Source organism: Aricia agestis, chromosome 6 (assembly GCF_905147365.1).
Source record: "Aricia agestis chromosome 6, ilAriAges1.1, whole genome shotgun sequence".
Taxonomy (NCBI): domain Eukaryota; kingdom Metazoa; phylum Arthropoda; class Insecta; order Lepidoptera; family Lycaenidae; genus Aricia; species Aricia agestis.
The window spans coordinates 14646629-14667579 of NC_056411.1; the positions used below are offsets into that span (position 1 = coordinate 14646629).

Consider the following 20951-nt stretch of genomic DNA (forward strand, 5'->3'; position numbering starts at 1 on the left):
TGGCATCATGCATACCAAACTTCCTAAGAAATTTGTTCTTTTGTTTACAAAATATTGGGATTGCTTGCACATGTAGACTGTTTTTGAACATAAAAAGTATCTAAACATCATAAACTTCCAAACAGTAAAAAAGGTTAGCGAAAAAAATCACTGATTCTTTGATTCTTCTCTCCATTAAAAGCCAACTCTCTATAACGTCATAAAATGCACGGTCCCTTCAGTGACGTTCATTTACATAGTATAAGATTCCTCTTAAAACTTACCTGTGACTGAAGAAGTTTATCACAGAGATCGTCATCTAAAGAAGCATCATCACCTAAGGCAGAAAGCACAGCTGCCAGCAGTTGACTTGCTCTGTACCTCACTGACTGTCCAGATACACATTGGCACTAAAACAGTTAATATAGTACTGCATTATTAAAACTTGATTTACTTGTAGTCATGTTTGAGCCAACAACATCTAAAATATATAGTGTTTACCTCAAAGATAATGTCAAAGATGAACAACAGAAATTCTTCCTCATCATCGAGAGAAGTGCAGAAGGTTGCCACATACTGAACAACTCTGTCCACATTTGCACTAGTATCTCCAAATGTGAATAGATATTGAAGGGCATTTTTAAAGCTTTCGCGGAAGGATTCCTCGTCAATCTGAAAAACAATTATTTAAAAACTATTTATACTTATAGCATAATGCTGAAGAAGCAAAACATTGCTGGTGTAATAAACATGCTTTAAATTGATATTCTAAAGTAAAGAATAGGAGATCAGTGAAGAAAGATTACCTTTTTATACAGTTTTTTCATTTCTTTAACATACTTTTTGTGTTGCACCACATTATATTGAACATTTTGGAATATTTTGAACATCGTTGCGTTGTTCCGTGGGTTCGGCTTTCCCACGGCTTGCGGAATTTCAGCATCCGTAGGCGGCATTTTCAATAGTTGAGTTTTGTTCTCAGAATTATAATTAACTGCCTATATTGCTTGTAATTTATAAACTTTAAACCATACTTGCACAACTCTACAAAACAGTTTTGAACATTTTGAATTTTGAGTTTGACTGTTTGCATTGCAGTTTGACAACGAATGACGGTTAATTTTGATTTGACATTTGACAGTACGTTTTTAATATTTAAACCATTGAGGTACTATCAATGAATAAGGAAACAGATGGAAGCAGGATAGAAGCGAGTAGCGACTATGTAGCGACATAACACATGTGTAACAAAAATAAGTGATACCTAATACTTTAGGGTGTGAATGTGTTCCTTGCACGGCCGTAGGCTAGAGGGGGGCATTGGGGGGCAATGCCCTACCTTAAAAATCATAATGCCCTACCTTAAAAATACCAAAAACCAAGTAAATCAATAAATTATGATTTTTATTTTGCTTCTGCCCTACCTGTAACCAATGCTTCCCTACCTCAAATCTGACTCTAGCTACAGCCCTGGTTCCTTGTAAAGAGTGCACTGTGAAAGTAGCAGCGCTGAAAGACCATTTTTTTTTTTTACTTTTGTATGGGCAGGCAGTGTTACGAGCTTCCCCATACAAAAGTGAAAAAAAATTGGTCTTTTAGCACTGCTACTTTCACAAACTCTTTACAAGGAACACATACACACCCTCAAGTCTTATCAAGATTTTTGTTACACCCAGTAGATATGTGTCATCATCAGTCATGCAAGTCTCCATCGTATTTTAACAATTAATAATAAAATTAAAATAAACTAAATGTACAAAATACTAAATTGTATATTTTATACTTAAAAAATAATAATAAAATTAAAATAAACTAAATAATTAAGGATTCGTACAAAAACACATTATTTGCCTAATTTTGCTCTATTATGATACACCTTTCGTGCGCGAGACCAACTCGCACTTGGCCGATTTTTTCATACATTTCTCTTTGAATTTTGCGTCTTTGGGGAAATTGAAATAGGACTGAAAGCGATGAAGGTAATACAAATCATTCTTCAAAGATGCACTAATTATTGTAAGTTATTATATGAGTAAGCATTAGGCACCACTTCTTTCGACTATAAAATAAAACTTCCGCATATTTATAATATTTCACTTTTTTATTAATTCACCCCCGCAAATTAGGAATTTCAAAGACAAATTAGCCCACAAAAATAGCCTATGATCCTTCATGTGGTCTACTTTTTATTTATGCCAAACAACATAAAAATTGCTGGATGGTGCATGAGATAAGCCCTTTCAAATAATTTTCCCCGTTCTTTCCACTTTTTCTCTGTTTATTGGCTATAAGCTATCTAACTCTGAAAGAATACTTCAAAATTTCAAATCGGACTAGTAGTTTCTGAGATTAGCGCGTTCAAACAAACAACCGCATAAAAATGTCGATAAAAATACCAATACCAAAATCTGCATCACAATTCACACCACATCACTAGTGCCTTAGTTTGATAGTTCACGGATGACGGAACATTTTTCGTGAAGAATATTTTTCGTGAAGAATAATTGATTTCTACTCGTAAATTAAAAAGTCGTATAAATTACAGTTGGCTGTGATAGGTGATCCCGCTATTTTTGAAATTCACAGTATCGCTGCAATTTTTGTAGGTAATTATATAGCACAAGTCAGCATTTTGTTCACAATTTACGGCGTAGTGAAAACGTGTAAGCCGTGGAGTGATTGACATACGACTGGCAATTTGTGCCCATATGAGCAGGATTTGGCGGTTGTACGGTGTACACCGTACACTTGTTTAAGCACATAAACCTATAATACGACAGTATATATTATTAAGTCTATGTTTAAGCATTAGACCTTCTTCAACACAGAGTCTTTGCCACTCACTCTGATATTGGCAACTCACCAAGGAGCAATTATTAAAAAGAACTAAGAAGAAGAAGAGTGTGGTGCTATCTGTTATAGATATGCGTCTACGTTTTTTCTTGCGGCTTACGAATTACGGAGAAATTTGTTTGTTTCTGTGCATATAAATTATGTCCGTCGAGTAGAGCCTCCGTTCCTCCGGTTTGTGTGTTTGTAAATTGTAAGTGCTGTGAGATTGCTCCTGTGCAAGAACTGAGATAGGACTCTTTGTACTTTGTAGAAGTGTTGTGTTCCTTTAAAATGTTTTGAAATAAAATAATGTTCTTGTAATAAATAAAATTTATAAAATTCTGTTGTTTTATTTTAATTTTAAATGTACATCTAATATTCTATAAATATTTAGGTACCTATAGTAATACTAGAATCCATAGTACCGCAATAAGCGCCATCTGTAACTTTACGACGGTACTAGACCGTCGTAAATTACAGATGGCGCTTTATTGCGGTTTCCACAAAATAAAGAGAGTGAGGTCTCTATTCCAGTATATAATAAAGTACTCTGTGGTCACAACTGAACACGGCCATCATGTAGAGGCGCTGCGACCACTGCATAGCCATCGCCAAAGAGAATGTCATATACTACGCAACAGCCATCGCATGCGCCATTCGATCGGCCAGCGCTGGCCACTCATGTAGAGGTACTTCTTTTTTTTAGCGTCTTTTTGTAGAAGGAGATATTTAAAAGTGTATATATTTAGAATCTGCATAAAATGCGCTATATTATAGTATTTTTTGTATGATATTATTAAGCACTATATAAAAGTAATGAGCTCTCAAAGCAAAAATCTCCAAGTGAGATTTTCACATTTTTACGTTTTTCTTGTAAAATTACTATGAAACTTAGTATAATTAATATCAGAAACAGATTCTACGTCTTTGGTTTATACGAAAATGATACCAATCTTACCCAAGTAGCCACCAGGACGAGGATAGATTTTTTTAAAGAGCCCGGGTGGCGGCTATCTTTGAACCCCCCTCTCCCCCGCTAACCGCATGTTTCGTTTTGCCCCCCGGACTGAAAATGCTTAGAATAGCTTAAGGAACATATTATGTGATGAAGCTCATAGCTTAATACAATTTTTAAAGGTTCTGTATGGGAGCGATGCATAACTTCCTAGACTATATAAGATTGTACACCCTGGTTGTGATCTAAACGTCGTTCAAGATGGACGTGTAAGCATTAGCCATTGCGGCAATGCAAAACGTGCATTTTTAATAATTTATGACTTCACCAGATGACCCGGTGAACTTCGTATGACCTTCCCTCCTAATATGAACCTTCTCTTGAATTCTACGAATAATTATTTCGAGCCTAAAATTAAAATAATGGTTTATGGTAGAAATGATGATTATAATGATGAATATAATAATAGCATAATATACTTTCCGTTCTTGAAACAACGCTGGAACTCCCAAACTTGGATCTTTAAAAAGTCAGGAGTTATGTACTTATTTAAAAAAAAATGTATTTTTTTAAAATAATGGTTTATGGTAGTGATGATGATGATAATGATGAATGTAATAATAGCATAATATACTTTCCGTTCTTAAAACAACGCTGAAACTCCCAAACTTGGATCTTTAAAAAGTCAGGAGTTTTTTTTTTTTTTTTTTTATCTTTATTATTAAGGGGGTTTGATCACTTAGTGATTAAGTCACCCCGTAATCAAAATCACTTTACAATAAAGGACTTATGAATAAAAATAGTACTGACTTAATTAAAATAAATAAATCTAAAGCCTGTTTTCACTACAAATTTTGACCATTTTGTATAACATTCTGGCTTTATCCGACGAGGGTGAAGCCAGAATGCTATTAAAAATTCCAATATTATAATTATCCAAACTATTATTAAAAGATAAAAATTGTGTCCTTTCGACCTCGTTCCGGACACACTCCGACAACACGTGATGCACATCTTCCACTTTATCACATAAACAACAATTCGGTGACTCCACTTTACCCATAAGAAATGCAAAACTGTTTAACGGGATGTGCCTCGAACGGAGTCGAAGGGCCATTACAATCTCCGACCTGCTCATATTGGCCTGATCGATCCACGGTACTGCCGAGATATTAGGTTGGATGGTTTTATACCAAATACCCTTCGTGAGAGACGTCACATCAAAATATTCCGACCACATTTTATTACATCTCGTCCTCACGAGGTGTAAAAGATCCGTGTAAAAAGGAGCACAATCAAATTCATTACCATCGACCAAAGCTTCTTTGGCTAATCTATCGATGCTTTCGTTCTCGATCAAGCCAATATGAGCCGGAATCCACTGCAATACCACATGTTTACCTGCACTATCAAGATTACATAACTGAGTCAGTAGGTACAGTGTAAGCTATAGGTACTCCTCTTATAGTTCTGGAGCATCTGGACAAGTGTTGGAGGGCGCTTCTCGAGTCCGTTAATATTACGTATTGTCCAGTATATTTTAAAGAATCAATGTAAGTTAGGGCTTCCGAAATTGCTATAAGTTCAGCGTTCATAATGTTTATATTCGATTTAATATTTACCTTCAAAGAGAAATTCGTAATAGCATCGAGAAACGCGGCTCCGACCCTGTATCGATCTTTCGATCCGTCTGTGTATATTTTATAGAAATTAGAAAATTTATCGCTTATAAATGTAGCACAAATCTGATTGAGCGAATGACAATTGTAAGATTTTTTTGACTTCTTAACTATATCAAGATTAGGCTTAATGAATTTAGAAACATTAATATAACTGACCCACGTACTTCGTGTGTACATTTCTAGCTGAGCACTTGAATGTACTGCAATCGTGTTAAAGGATTCATTAATCGTAACTAATAGAGGTTTTTTCCTACCTCTAGAAGTAGGGTTTCTAAAATTATTATTGAGATCTTGTATTTCATTCAATAAAGGAATTATTGTACTATTTTGTAAAGATTTTGCCTTGAGCCAATATTTACCTGCCAAATAATACCTGCGAATAAACAAAGGTTGAAGATGTAACTCGTTTTCCATAACATGAATTGCAGTAGGTACATTTTACAAAACCACCGATAAGTCTTAATAATTGATTTTGAATTTTATCTAACTTAGACAGATGGGTTTTACTCGCATTATCATACAAAAAACAAGCGTAATCCAACCGACTTCTAATTAGTGACATGTATAAACGCCTAATATGGATAGGATGTACACCCCAGTTTGACCCTACAATAATTTTAAAGACATTAATTATTTTTGAAATTTTATCCCGTAATTCATTCAAATGTTTAGCCCATCTCAACGATCGATCGAGCCATAGACCCAAATATTTAAAATTATCAACCACGGGCAATCTAGTATTATTAACAGTTAAAACGATGTCTTCGCGCTTATAACCTCTTTTGAAAAGGCATACTTTACTTTTTGTCGTAGAAATGTCCAATCCTAAATCTCCTAATAACTTTATTAAAGTATTGAACGCTATTTGCAAATTTTCAGAGGCCCGATTTATATTACTGTCTGTCAAAAATAATACAAAATCATCCGCGTATTGGGATCTATTTACATTATAAATTTTCCTACATATAAAAATAGTCGCGATATTAAACAGGAGTGGCGACGCTGGGTCCCCCTGTGGCAAACCTCGACCTGTACTACGACATAAAATTTGACCATTAACATTCATTTTAAGACATCTTTCTTTAAGATAATTCCAAAAATATCGACACATTACATCTCCCGACCCCAGCTGATCCATAATCTGCAGTAAACTGTTTATATCTAAATTATTATACGCGTCATTAATGTCAATAAAACAAGCAATAGTTGATTCCCTTTTTAAAAAACCAATCTCGATATTCATAACGAAATTACTCAAAATATCCAATGTCGAACGACACTTACGAAAACCGGTAGTATTCTCTGATAATAAATGATGTTTTTCGATAAACCATTCTAACCTGTACATTAGAATGGAATGAAAAACTTTACAGATACAGGATATCATAGATATGGGTCTAAGCGACGATGCTTCATTAGGGTCTCGACCCGGCTTAGGTATCGGCACGATAGTTACATCTCGCCATTGTATAGGTACAAAACCACGCGAAAAGAAATTATTATAGAGTACAAGCAATATCTGTTTACCGATATCTGGGAGATGACTTATCATCGAATATGAAATATTATCGTGTCCCGGTGATGTATCTTTAGGCCGAATCGCTCTCTCTAATTCCTGCATAATAATTTGTTTATTAAGCGTAGAATTTTTGGACACAAAAGTAGGCTCCGCAGGCATTACGTAGTCTGGACTCAAGTTATGTAACAGTTGATCGGCTTTACTAATATCTACGTGATTTCTAGCTACTCTGTAACCCTTCAACATTTGCATTTTTTTCCAAATATCATTCAAGGACGAGGTTTCATTTAGCGAAGAACAGAACGATCGCCACGCCATACTCTTAGCATTTCGAATGAGTCTCTGGGAAATGCGATTTTTTTCCTGCAGAATATCAAAATTTTGTGTGGTCGGGTTCCGTCTAAACCTTGAGAGGGCCAATCTACGTTCTGCTACGCATTTAGACAGTGTCATATTCCAGTAAGGTTTTGGCGAAAAATTACTAGTCGGGTTTGGATTAACTTTTATGAAGGGTATATATTTATTAGCCGATGTATTTAAAATATCAACAAAATTATCGTATGTACCTTGTAAATTATCATGCAAAAAAGTGAAATTTGTGAAAAGCTCAGACAATAGAACAGTATATGAATCCCAGTTAGCGTTTTTAAAATTTCTTCGTAAAGTATTAAAATTTTTAAAACACGAGTCCAAAATATTTAAAGATAGTTTTATAATTAAATGATCGCTTCCTAGCGATTCATTCAAAGTTTTCCAATGAAATTTTAAAGCCACATCTGAAGAGACTATCGAAATATCTGGAGCTGACTTCTGTGATCCGCCTATCGGATTGATCCGAGTAGACGAACCACTGTTTATAACGACATATTGACTATCCAGAAGGGCGTCAAAAATTTGACATCCACGGCTATCTGACTTATACGACCAACTCACGTGGTGGCCGTTAAAATCACCCAAAATTAAGTTTTTTGTTGATCTAAACGAAAATAAATCTTCCCAATCCGACTGTGTCGTGTTAACAGAAGGCGGACAATAAACTGACATTATACTATCCATGTCTAAAACATTGAATAATTTTATACCTACTACCTCGATTCGAGAATTTCTAAGTTGTACGTTAAGAGATTGACATTTAATTGAGGCATGCACCAGAATAGCCACACCACCGTAACTATCATCTCGGTCCTTTCGAAAAATATTGTAGCCACTTACCTTTAGGAAACTCTGCGGATGTAACCATGTTTCACAAATAACAGCTATATGAATTCTTTCTTGGACAAGGAAGTTTTCTAAACAAATTAATTTAGGGGGGCAAACTTTGGGAGTTCCACTGCATAATGCTAAGCTTTTCACAATAAAATTTTCTATCCATTTTTAAAATAATCCACTATTTGATTCAACACGGGCCAATCTGCTGATACACTGTCAACCACAACTAAAACTAACCATTCGACACAACACTTAATAACATTTTTAATCTTTTGTTGAAAAGATTGACCTTTTAAAAAATTATTTCCTGAAGCCTAGACAACAGTTCAGAAAAGTGCACTTCACGCTGATTTTTATTAACATTTGGTTCCGAGCATTCCTCGTTAGAAAGACCGGCATCGTTGCTTCCGTCTTGAATTTCATCCAAATCCAACTCCATCTTGGTTTTTGGGGACTCGGAATTATGTATAGTCGCTGTAGTTTTGAGTACATTTGCATAAGACATTCTCGGTGTGGCCGAAGATGAAGTAGAAGGAGTTACGTCTTCGTGTATCACCGGCAAAGCCTCTTCAGAGTTTGGTTTCTGGTTATCATGCAATTCAGAGCTTGTATTCTCGCTGACCGGGTACATATCTAAGGCCTTTCGATACGTGCAATTGAACTCGGCCATAATATCTCTCAACTTCTTCTCTCTGACATAAGCAGGACAATTTCTATACAATGCCATGTGTATTCCGCTACAATTGATGCATCTGAATGTGCTGGTCTCGCAATTGACATGATTGTCTCCACATTTTGGGCACACTACCGACTTACTTACTTACTGCGGCGCAGCGACCCAAATTGAGTCTTGGCCTCTGACACAAGCACACGCCATTTATTTCGATCCTGTGCGACATCTTGCCATGATCCGGCTCGTAACGCCTTCAGGTTCTTTTCTACCTCATCCCTCCAGCGGTATCTGGGACGGCCTACCGGTCGTTTGCCAGTCATTTGCCCCACATACGCTTTTTTAGCCGCTCGGTCATCATTCATTCTTTCTACGTGACCGAGCCAGCGGATTCGGTGAGATTTGTATTCCCCGATAATATTGGGCGTTGCCACGAGTTTTTCAACCTCAAGGTTTTTCCGTGGCCTCCAACTGCCATCTTCATCCCTCGTCGGTCCGAGAATCTTGCGCAGTATTTTTCTCTCAGCTACTAACAGCTTTGTTTCCTCCTTTTGAGTTAGGGTCCAAGTTTCACTGCCGTATAAGAGTATAGGTCGAATTACAGTTTTATATATTCGTATCTTCGTACCTCTACTTAGGATCTTGGACACTAAAATTCTATGGAGTGCCGCACTACACCGAAGAGCACTTTGGATTCGGATGTCGATCTCATCTACTCTAGAATTTGTGTCGGTTATAGTGCAACCTAGGTACTTAAACTTAGCTGTTCCTGTGTATGAGATGTTATCTACTAAAAGATCTTCAGGTGGTTGTCGTTTATCTTTGTATCTCCGCATGTGCAAGTATTCAGTTTTGCCATGATTGATTTTAAGTCCGACTTTATTGGCTTCCTTCTCAAGGGTCCTTACCATATCCACGACATCAGACTTTTTCTCACTCATGAGAGCCAGATCATCTGCATAGCCTATTACTTGATGTTTTCCATTAAGCTGGACGCCCCTGTCAAGGTCTGTTACTTTCCTTATTATGTATTCTAACGCTAGGTTAAATAACATTGGTGAGAGAGCATCCCCCTGTTTTAGTCCAGTCTCTATGTTAAATAAACTCGTATATGACCTGTCTACCCGTACCACCGCACTACTCTTACTCGTAGCTGTCTTGATCAAGTTAATAAGTTTCTCAGGGATTTGGAAATTCCTTAATATCGTGTATAGGGAAGCACGATCTATACTATCATATGCCTTAGCAAAATCTACAAATAGCACATGGATGTTCTGTGCATATTCCCATTTTTTCTCCATCAACTGCTTAAGTAGAAAGATCTGATCTACTGTACTACGGTTTCGCCTAAATCCGCATTGATAGTCCCCTAACAGATTCTCAGCATATGGTTCTAATCGCTTTAGGAGCACGTACGAAAGGATCTTGTATGCTGTTGGCAATAGTGCAATTCCTCGGTAATTTGCACATTTCTTCCTCGAACCTTTCTTAAGTATGGGGCAGATAATGGCAGTGTTCCATTTAGAAGGTAGAACTTCATTATTCCAGATTTTACTTAGTAGGTCATATATCCTTAACTGTAACATCTCACCACCACATTTCCAGATCTCAGAGGGGATGTTGTCAATACCTGGTGACTTGTTATTTTTTAGTTTGGAGATTGCTTGCTTCACTTCATCAAATTGCAGTGGTGGTATATCTGACATATTAAGGGCATCATTCTCCTGTATATGTTGGTCCGGGACAGCACAATTTAAAAGCCGCTTGAAATAATCTCTCCATGTATCTTGGATTTCATTCTCTGCAGTTATTAAATTTCCACTTTCATCTTCCATTAAGTTTGTTGTTGCTTGATATCCCTTTTTAACTGACTTAACTTCCTTATAAAATTTCCTAGACTCGTTGGCCTTTATTAAGTTTTCCATATTCTGTACCATATTTTCCATGTGTTGTCTTTTAGCGAACCTTAACATTCTTTTTGTTTCCTTTCTTTTCTCTAAATAAATTGCTTTAACATTTTCGTCCTTCTCAGCTAAAATTTTTAGTTTTCTTCTATCCTCTATCATAGCTTTACATTCTTCCGTTAGCCACTTAGTCCTTCCCTTATTTTTCTTTTTTCCTAGTACACTTATTCCAATTTCTTTTACTGTATTTTCTATCGTATTCCACGTCTCATCTACGCTCTCTTCGTTATCTAGTTCTTTGAATCTATTATTTATTATTACACTACCGACTTAGATGTACATAATCTTGTGAGATGACCGAATTTCCAGCATTTTAGACATTGTGTCTCTGGGAATACGTATGGATATACTTTTATACGTAACTCGTCTAAATAAACAAACGCTGGAACATTTGACCCCCTAAAACACAGTCGAACCGACTCGCACGGAAGCCACGGATGATCAGAAGAAACAAAATCGCGTTTATTGAGTCGCCGAGCAGATATTATCTGAATCCCATTTGGGCAGGTTATATTCTTATATATGTCATCGTCCGAAGTCTCCATATCTATATCCCTGATAACTCCATATGAATAGCTTTTTTCATAAGCCCTATAAAACCTCCATCCCTGATTTATAAGTGACTCATTCGACTCCAACTTAGAGACACTCAAATCACTCAAAAAATCTATACTTACGTATTTTATATTTATTGATATATTTAATATTTGCAATATCTTTTATATTTATTTCCTCTTTTTTTAACAACTTCGCCAACGCCAATTGTTTAGGCATTCCGTCTTTGCACGAAATATATATTTGTATTTTTTCTCCTCCTTTCTCCTCTTTTCTTTCCTATTTTCTACAATACTCCAATCAGTATCTACTGAGTGTATGTCTCGCTTCATTGGACTTGTATAACTTTCTGTCTCCTCCTTCGCTTTCATCTCGGATTGTATTAGGTTCTCTTCTCGCTCAATTTGTAATATCTCGTCCACCATTTCAAGTTCATTTATATCATTGTCACACAATATTATATCGGTATAGCTTAATTGTTCAGAAACATGTTTATTTGAATCGTCCGTCATCAATAGATAGGCGCGGCTCGCGCCGGCAAACCGGTTTGTTACCGAGTTACCGGGTGCAACGAGCGCAGTGTTATCGCTGCACTTAATAATACGAAATAACTTAGGACGCGACTGATACGTACGAATGCCGTAACGCCACTGAGTCAGGAGTTATGTATTGTATAAGCTATTATTATTGTAAAGTTTCATTAAAATTCGTTCAGTATTTTTTGAGTAAAAGAGTAACAAACATCCATACATCCGTACAAACTTTCGCCTTTATCATATTAATATAGCTTCATTCATTATGAGACCACGTACTCGTCATTTTGAATGAAATTCGTAAATTGTAATACGAATTACGACGTCCTCGCTCGACCGCGGCCGGGCATCGACTGTCGTATCGCCAACGTGTAGAGGCGTACCGCCATCGCTGGGCCATCATCCGTTGATGTGCGGCCGAAAAACCGACACCGCCGCCATTCCACGGCCAGCGCTGGCGCCATCGACCATCCTACGCCACTACGTCCTCCCCACGCTGGGCCATCGTGATGGCCCACTACGCTGGCCCATCGTGAAGAGCCGCAATTAGGGTTGCAACAGAGGCGTTAAATATGGTGTCCTTTAGCTTTAACTGGAGAAAGTCCTAAAAGCGCCATCTAGTGCTCAAAAGACGAGACTTTACAGAAAGTGATTATTTAACTTGGAAAAATTGTTATCAAGAAGCTTAATTATTTCAAACAAATAATTTTTATATAACTGCAATACATAAAACTACAGTACTTTTACCGAATTTAAGAAAACGATACAGCTTTAGTTTCGAATTTTGAAAAGTTTCATATACTTACTGAGCAGATATGAAACTTTTCAATAGATAGGGCTTCTAGAACGCTGCATCAGATAATATAATAAATTTCTTATTTTCTATAATAGAAAAAATTCTAACAAAAAGGTTATCCATACTAATATTATAAATGCGAAAGTATCTCTGTCTGTCTGTCTGTCTGTCTGTCTGTCTGTCTTGCTTTCACGCCAAAACTACTGAACCGATTGCAATGAAATTTTGTACACAGTTATTCTAGAGTCTGAGAAAGGACATAGGCTACATTTTGATGTGGGAAAATATCTTATTTCCATGAAAATATCGATGAAAATTTATTCGCATTGCGCAGGCCAGCGCTCATCCCGGGGGTCCTGGGTTCGAGTCCCGCAGGCGGAACAAGTTTTCAATGTTCCTGGGTCTTGGATGTGTATTAAAATAATATTTCAAAAATCTTAAATATATTTTATGTATAATATTATAAAAAATCCAGAAATATATCGATGCAATTTAGTTCTAATACGATTCAACAGATGGCGTTTTATTTTATTTTAGTTCTAATACGATTCAACAGATGGCGTTTTATTTTTTACTTAAATATATTTTATGTATCTATACTTCTATACTAATCCATACTAATATTATAAATGCGAAAGTATGTCTGTCTGTCTGTCTGTCTCACTTTCACGCCAAAAACTAATATTATAAATGCGAAAGTATCTCTGTCTGTCTGTCTGTCTCGCTTTCACGCCAAAACTACTGAACCGATTGTAATGAAATTTTGTACACAGATAGTCTAAAGCCTGAGAAAGGACATAGGCTACATTTTGATGAGGGAAAATATCTCATTTCCATGAAAATAACGATAAAATGAATTCCTACTGCTGTTTCAAAATATGAAACCAGATGGCGTTCTAAAATAAAGGAGTACGTGTACCATGTTGGCCTATTATTCCATGCAGAAATATAATTTATCGATGTAATGAACATTTTAGTTCTGATATATGACAACAGATGGCGTTTTATGTTTTACTTCATTGTAATATAGAATTAACCATACTTAATGTTTTTTTTTTTTATAATATTTAATACGTTAGAATATTATGTTTAATAATATTATCACTTGGTATAATCTATCTTACTAATTCCTACTGCATTTCCAGATAACGCGGAGTGTACCGTGTTAGCCTATATTTCATTCAGAAATATCAATGCAATGAACATTTTAGTTCTAATATAGGAAAACAGATGGCGTTTTATATTTCACTTTATTGTAACAGAACTAATCATACTTTATTATAATATGTTTTTATTCATAACTAGCTGTTGCCCGCGACTTCGTTCGCGTGGACTTCAGTTTAATAGCGCGCGGTGTCAACAAAATTGGTATCAAATTAAAAAAAAATTAAAACCCTGGTGAGTGGTAACCCCTTAATAATTATTCAAAATACCCAAAAATAGCTGTGCAGGGTGCACATAATATTTCATTATTTTAAATTAAACTTTATTTATGCCAAATGAGTAGTGAGTTATTAATAAACGTGTATAACAATCGAAAGAATCGAAAAAAATACATTCAGATGGTACCATCTCATATAGAAACACGCTTGAGTAGCGCTATCTAGCGCGATGTAGGGTCTCTTAGCGCCATCTCATTATGAATTTTTGAAATTTTCGATCGCGGAAAAACGAGACATAATAATAGCTTATCTATTGTTATCGCGGCTGGATGTGGCCGCTTGGGGCTTCATGAATTAAATAAATGTACGCATAAACAACCCCTTTTTTCAGTTAAAAAGTCTATGCCCTATGTCCTTTCTCAGGCTTTGGACTATCTGTGTACAAAATTTCATTACAATCGGTTCAGTAGTTTTGGCGTGAAAGCGAGACTGACAGACAGACAGAGATACTTTCTATATACTATCCCTTGGTATATTTTGACCCTGGTTATAACGAAATTTTGTCAAAGGTTTTATGAAGCTTTGAAATGGACACCAACTTTGTTTATTTAAATTTTAAAGTTGGTGTCCAATTTTCATTGTTTTAAATTTCACGTAAGTATATATAGGTATCATTGTTTTAATTTTAAAACAAACAATTTAGCGTGCCGCGGGATTACCTTCGCTTTTACGCGAAAGCTACCAAACCGAAAATGTTTGGTCTGCGAGTTACGACTTGCGACCTCCTCCGTGGACCGTGAGTAATTTGTATTCTGTGGTTGCGAGTTGCGACTCGCCGGCCGCCGCGCCGCGTGCTTTAGGTGGGGGAAACATGTCCAAGTGTGTCTACCCGAACGGGCAGACACGTGAGGGCAGACTATTGTGACACACGTATGCGAAATTGAATTTTTTCCGATAGAAATTCATTGGTATTTGCTTCAAATTGATTACAAAATTGTGCATTAAGTTTTTTTCGTTTTTGGTTTTCTTTAGTTAGGTCATCGCATTGTATTTTATTCGTCATTGTTATATTTTGTTGGTACATTTATACTATAATTTCTTCGTTTTGTTTCTTTAATTGTTACTAGCTGTTGCCCGCGACTTCGTCCGCGTGGACTTCAGTTTATAGCGCGTGATGTCAACAAAATTGGTGTCAAAAGCTTTTATAAAAAAACCCTGGTACCCCTTAAATCAATACAGCTGTGCAGTGTGCACACGATAAGTATTTCATTTTTTTATATTAAACTTTATATTTTATGCCAAATTTTAAAGCTTATTTAGCCCTCCAATTACACAACTTTACCCATAAACTATTTATCATTGATAGATTTAAGGTTACGTCACTGCACAGATAAAGTACTGACTTATTTAATACCGTAGAATAGATATAACAATCGAAAAAAATCGAAACTTAAATGTAAGATGATACCACGTCTTATAGAAAGACTTTTGAGCAAGCGTCAGCGCGATGTAGAAGACGCACGGCGCCATCTATTATGAATTGTTGGAACTAACTTAATTTGAACAAATTTACGCATTTTCACCCCCTTACAACCCTTTTTTCCAGTAAAAAAGTAGCCTATGTCCTTTCTCAGGCTTTAGACTATCTGTATACAAAATTTCATTACAATCGGTTCGGTAGTTTTGGCGTTTGGCGTGAAAGCGAGACTGACAGACAGACATACAGAGATACTTTTGGCGTTTGGCGTGAAAGCGAGACTGACAGACAGATAGACAGACAGAGATACTTTCGCATTTATAATATTAGTATAGATTATGTGCACACTGCACAGCTGTTTTTGGGTATTTTGATTAAGGGCCGCGCTACACCGGAATGGCAGCGGCGAGGCGAGCACTTTCAGCGCTGCCATTCCGGTGTAGCGCGGCCCTAAGAGGGGTACCACTTACCAGGGTTTTAAAAAGTTTTTAAAGACACACATTTTGTTGACACCGCGCGCTATAAACTAAAGTCCACGCGGACGAAGTCGCGGGCAACAGCTAGTTAAGTATATGTGGTAATTTTAACATTAATTTATTAGATTTAACCTCCACTACTGTTAGATTCACATCTTTATTGAAATCGTATAACCTTTACAGTTTGTTTAAGGAACCTACAAGGGTCTGTGAGACTACAGCCCCACTTGTATTGACAACATATTTACTAATCTTATTCCTGATAAAAAAAGAAATAATTATAAGCTAAGTTCTGATCACTGTGGACAAATAGCTTCTTTTAATATGAAATGTGACAGTGACGCGAAAAAAAATCTTGTGTTTATTCCTGTGACCACAAAACGTATTGAGCAATTTAGAAGTAAATTAAATTCAAATATCCATTTATTGGATAGGTCACATAGCTCTGATGAAGCTTTTAATAAATTATTTAAGGTGATAAGAACTAAATTTAATTCAATGTTTACTTCTAAAACAGTTAGAAACAGTAATAAAAAAACTAAATTTATTGAATGGGCAACAAAGGGGATTAAAATTAGTAGAAAAAGATTATATGAACTATATGATGAAAGGTGTATTAACAATAGTGAAGTATTTAAAGCATATGTTAAAAACTACTCAAAAACTTTTAGAAAAGTTTGCAAAGCTGCTAAAGCCCTGTACATAAAAAACAAAATTAAACACTAAAAATAAAATAAAAACAACATGGCAGGTTATAGCTGGTGAGACTGGAAATGTATCCTGTCGCAGCTCTAATTTTGAACTATACTTTGAAAATAAAAAGATTACTAATGATCAAGAAGTTGCGACGGTCTTTGAAAAGTTTTTTGCTGACATTCCGGTCTCAACGACTAAAAATTTAAATTCTTCACCTGAAGCTGCCGAAAAGCTACTCAGAGACAATGTAAAGGAGTGTGATGTCAATTTTAAGTTTAGAGAAATTAACCCCAGAGATATTATTGATACCTTTAAATTGTTGAATATTAAAAATACTGCAGATCTCTGGGGCATGTCTACAAAAATTATTAAATCAATAATTGATATCGTAGCTCCTCATCTAGCAATGATTTTTAATAACTGCATAAAAAATGGTGTTTTTCCTGACTTGATGAAGCATAGCAAGATTGTTCCTTTATTTAAAGCCGGGACTAAATCGGATCCCACTAATTTCAGGCCTATATCGATTCTACCGACCTTTAGTAAAATATTTGAAAAAAATATTTTAAAACAATTACTAGTGCATTTTAATTCAAATAATTTGCTGCACGATAACCAATACGGATTTACTAAGGGTCGTTCCACAACGGATGCTGGTATAGGACTTCTTTGTAGTATTTTTGAAGCTTGGGAGGAGTCGCAGGATGCCTTAGGTGTGTTTTGCGATCTCTCCAAAGCCTTCGATTGTGTTGAGCATGCTACATTGATCAGGAAACTGCGCCACTACGGCATAAAGGACTCTGCTCTCAGCCTTTTGACTTCTTACCTTAAAAAAGGACTCAAAGGGTTGAGGTAAATAGTAAAAGGTCCAATGGAACCAAAATAGAATTAGGTGTCCCACAGGGATCTATCTTAGGCCCATTTCTTTTTCTCATCTATATAAATGACTTACCTTATCTAGTAAAGGATAATAATAATGAGATAGTGCTTTTTGCTGATGACACTTCACTTATTTTTAAAGTGAAGCGACAACAGTCGAACTACGACGAGGTAAACAGTGCTCTCTAAAAAATAGTACATTGGTTTAATGTTAATAACTTACTTTTAAATTCTAGTAAAACTAAATGTATAAAGTTTACTTTGCCCAATGTTAGGCAAGTCCAAACCAATGTGCTATTAAATGATGAGAAGATGAATTTGGTAGATAACACTGTATTCCTAGGTATTACACTTGATAGTAAATTACAGTGGGGTCCTCACATTGCAAATCTAGCAGGTAGGCTCAGTTCTGCAGCATATGCAGTCAGAAAAATGAGAGAAATTTCTGACGAAGACACGGCACGATTAGTATATTTTAGCTATTTTCATAGTAGGATGTCATATGGAATCCTTTTATGGGGAAACGCTGCCGACATTAATACAATATTTGTGCTGCAGAAGCGAGCCATACGTTCTATTTATAAAATGTCTGCTTTAGAATCTCTGAGAGATAAATTTAAAGAAATTGGTATTCTAACTGTTGCTTCTCAATACATTTTGGATAATGTAATATATGTTAGAAAAATATAAATAAATTTAAAGTTAAAAGTGACATTCACTGTAGAAATACTAGAAATACGCACAAGCTGGACATGCCAGTGATCAGACTTAGTAAAGTCAGTAAATCTTTTAAAGGTCAATGTATACGCCTTTACAATAAAATCCCAGAAAACGTTCAAAATCTTTCCATTAATAAATTTAAAAAAGTAGTCAAAGAGCGTTTGTGTGCCAAAGCTTATTATAAGGTCAATGATTTCATAGATGGCACATCTTGGGAGTAGGATGGCTTCTTGCAAGGCTACTTCTACATTTTTATTTTTATTTTTTATTTACTATTTATTGCACACATACATTTTTAACACGAAATATACACAGAAGAAAAACGACACAACAGGAACTGCTTATCTCTAACAGAAATTTCTTCCAGCAGTCCTACGGAGAGAAATGTGATGGGAAATTAGATAGGACGTGCACTGAATAAATTTTAGAAATTTACATAGTAATACACATACAATAAAAATTATAATAATATAATTATATAATACAAATACATGACATAAATACATATATTATAATATACAAAATAATAAATATATTATATAATATAAAAAAAATATACTTACAAATACATACTTGAAATAAACAAAATCAATATACATACTATATATATATATATATATATATATATATATATATATATATATATATATATATATATATATATATATATATATATATATATATATATATATATATATTTAATAAGAGTTTTAGGATTCATTGCTGAGTGCTGAGGTAGTGCTCTTTTAGTCGCTTTTTAAAGACAGCGAAGGAAGGGCTGTCACGAATGGTGTGGGGAAGGGAATTCCATAATCTAACTGCATGAACAGTAAAGGAATAGGAGAAGAAATTGGAGCGATGGGAGGGGAGGGAAAGATTCGTCCTCACGTTGGACCTGCACGGGATGTCAAGAGATCGAGCAAAATTGAAGCGATCTATAAGGTAGGAGGGAGATATAGGATTGTAAAGGATTTTGTAAAGGAGAGACAGGATATGGGAATTTCGCCGGAGCCGGATCGGGAGCCACTTTAATTTCGATCGAAAAGCTGATACATGGTCGTACTTTTTTAGCCCAAATACGAAACGGATGCAGAGATTCTGCAACCGTTCCAGTCTTGATAACAGCTCTTCAGTAACGTCCAAGTAGCAGGAGTCCGCGTAATCAAGGATAGGGAAAATAAGGGTTTGAACTAGAAGGATTTTTGTATTCAAGGGCAAGAAATTTTGGAGGGTCTTAAGCTTGTGCAGTGAATGATACACCTTTTTGCTGACATCATTGACCTGAGCGTTCCAAGATAAATTATTATCTATAATTATACCAAGGTTTGTCACTGTGTTCGTATAATCAATCGGAGTACCATTAAACATGATCTTGGGGACGTTGTGCAAGCGCTGGGTCATATACTTACTACCGATGATAATGGCCTGTGACTTTTTAGGATTTACCAAGAGACCAAAAGAGTTAGCCCAATCAGCAATCCGCTGTAGATCAGCGTTAACATCGCTGACTGCGGAACTAATGCTTTCAACGTGCGATTGACGATAAATCTGCAAGTCGTCTGCATAGAGATGGAAGTTACATAATAATATGACTAAGGTTACTGTGTTAATAAAAATTGAGAATAAAAGAGGAGAGAGAACGCCACCTTGTGGGACCCCCGCATCGAGATCACACCAGTCTGAGGTAACCTCATCAGAGCGAATCCGCTGCGAACGTCCCCGAAGATATGAATCGAACCATTCTACCGCTGCGGAGGAAACGTTTAGGGAACGAAGGATGGAAAGGAAGATATCAAAATCAACTGAGTTAAAAGCACTACTAAAGTCAAGAAGGACCAGAATGGAAACACATTTTTCCTCCATAGCTAGCCGCAGATCGTCTGTGACTTTTAGCAGAGCAGTGACAGTGCTATGGCCAGGGCGAAATCCGGATTGGAAGGGAGAGAGCAATTTGTTACTGGATAGGAAGAAGGAGAGCTGCTTGTGGACGATGTGTTCTAGGACTTTGGAGAGATAGGGTAGTATGGAGATAGGTCTGTATTGAGACAAGGAAGAAGGATTGGAGGTTTTTGGTAAAGGAATAACATTTGCACGTTTCCATGCTGAAGGAAAGGAACTCGTTGACAAAGAAAAATTGAAAATGTGAGTTAGGATTGGCAAGAGTTCAGGAAGTGCAAGGGAAATCATACGTGGACTGAGATCATCATCGCCCACAGCAGTAGACGTAATAGCTCTTATATGTTTCAAAACGTCGTCCTCGGTGACTGGTTTAAACGAAAAAGGAGTGTAGGAAGGTAGAGGAATCGAGGAAAGATGGGAAATCGTGCTTGCTTTGGTAGCTTGGTCGACTGAAGTTGGTGGGCTGGAAAAAATAGCGTTAAGCGCATTTAAATCTTTAGTATTAGTGGGAAAAACAGAAGACTTTCCTATCCCAATCGTAGAAAGAAACTTCCAGAGTTGGGAGGGGTTACTGTGGCTGATAGTGGAGTGAATGTGGCGTCTTTTGGCATCCCTACACAGACGACTGCAATGATTCCGCAGGGACTTACACTTTTCCAGGTTTGCTTCCGTTGGTCGTTTTCTATAGCGGCACAGAGCTCGGTTACGCTTAGCCATCATTGAAATAA

The 20951-nt window shown here is 36.2% G+C and overlaps 1 protein-coding gene across 2 annotated transcripts in view; it reads right to left on the bottom strand.

Moving 5' to 3' along the window:
• The window catches only part of LOC121727902 (condensin complex subunit 3), a 32431-nt gene extending 31360 nt beyond the window's left edge, over positions 1-1071 (bottom strand). For both annotated transcript variants that reach the window (XM_042115948.1, XM_042115947.1), the window contains exons 1-3: positions 786-1071; positions 481-651; positions 264-389 (exon numbers count right to left, since the gene is read on the bottom strand). In XM_042115948.1, the coding sequence (XP_041971882.1) occupies positions 264-389; positions 481-651; positions 786-935 (447 nt within the window). In that variant the 5' untranslated portion in view covers positions 936-1071. The remainder of the gene's footprint in view (positions 1-263; positions 390-480; positions 652-785) is intronic.
• Between the last annotated feature and the right edge of the window lie 19880 nt (positions 1072-20951).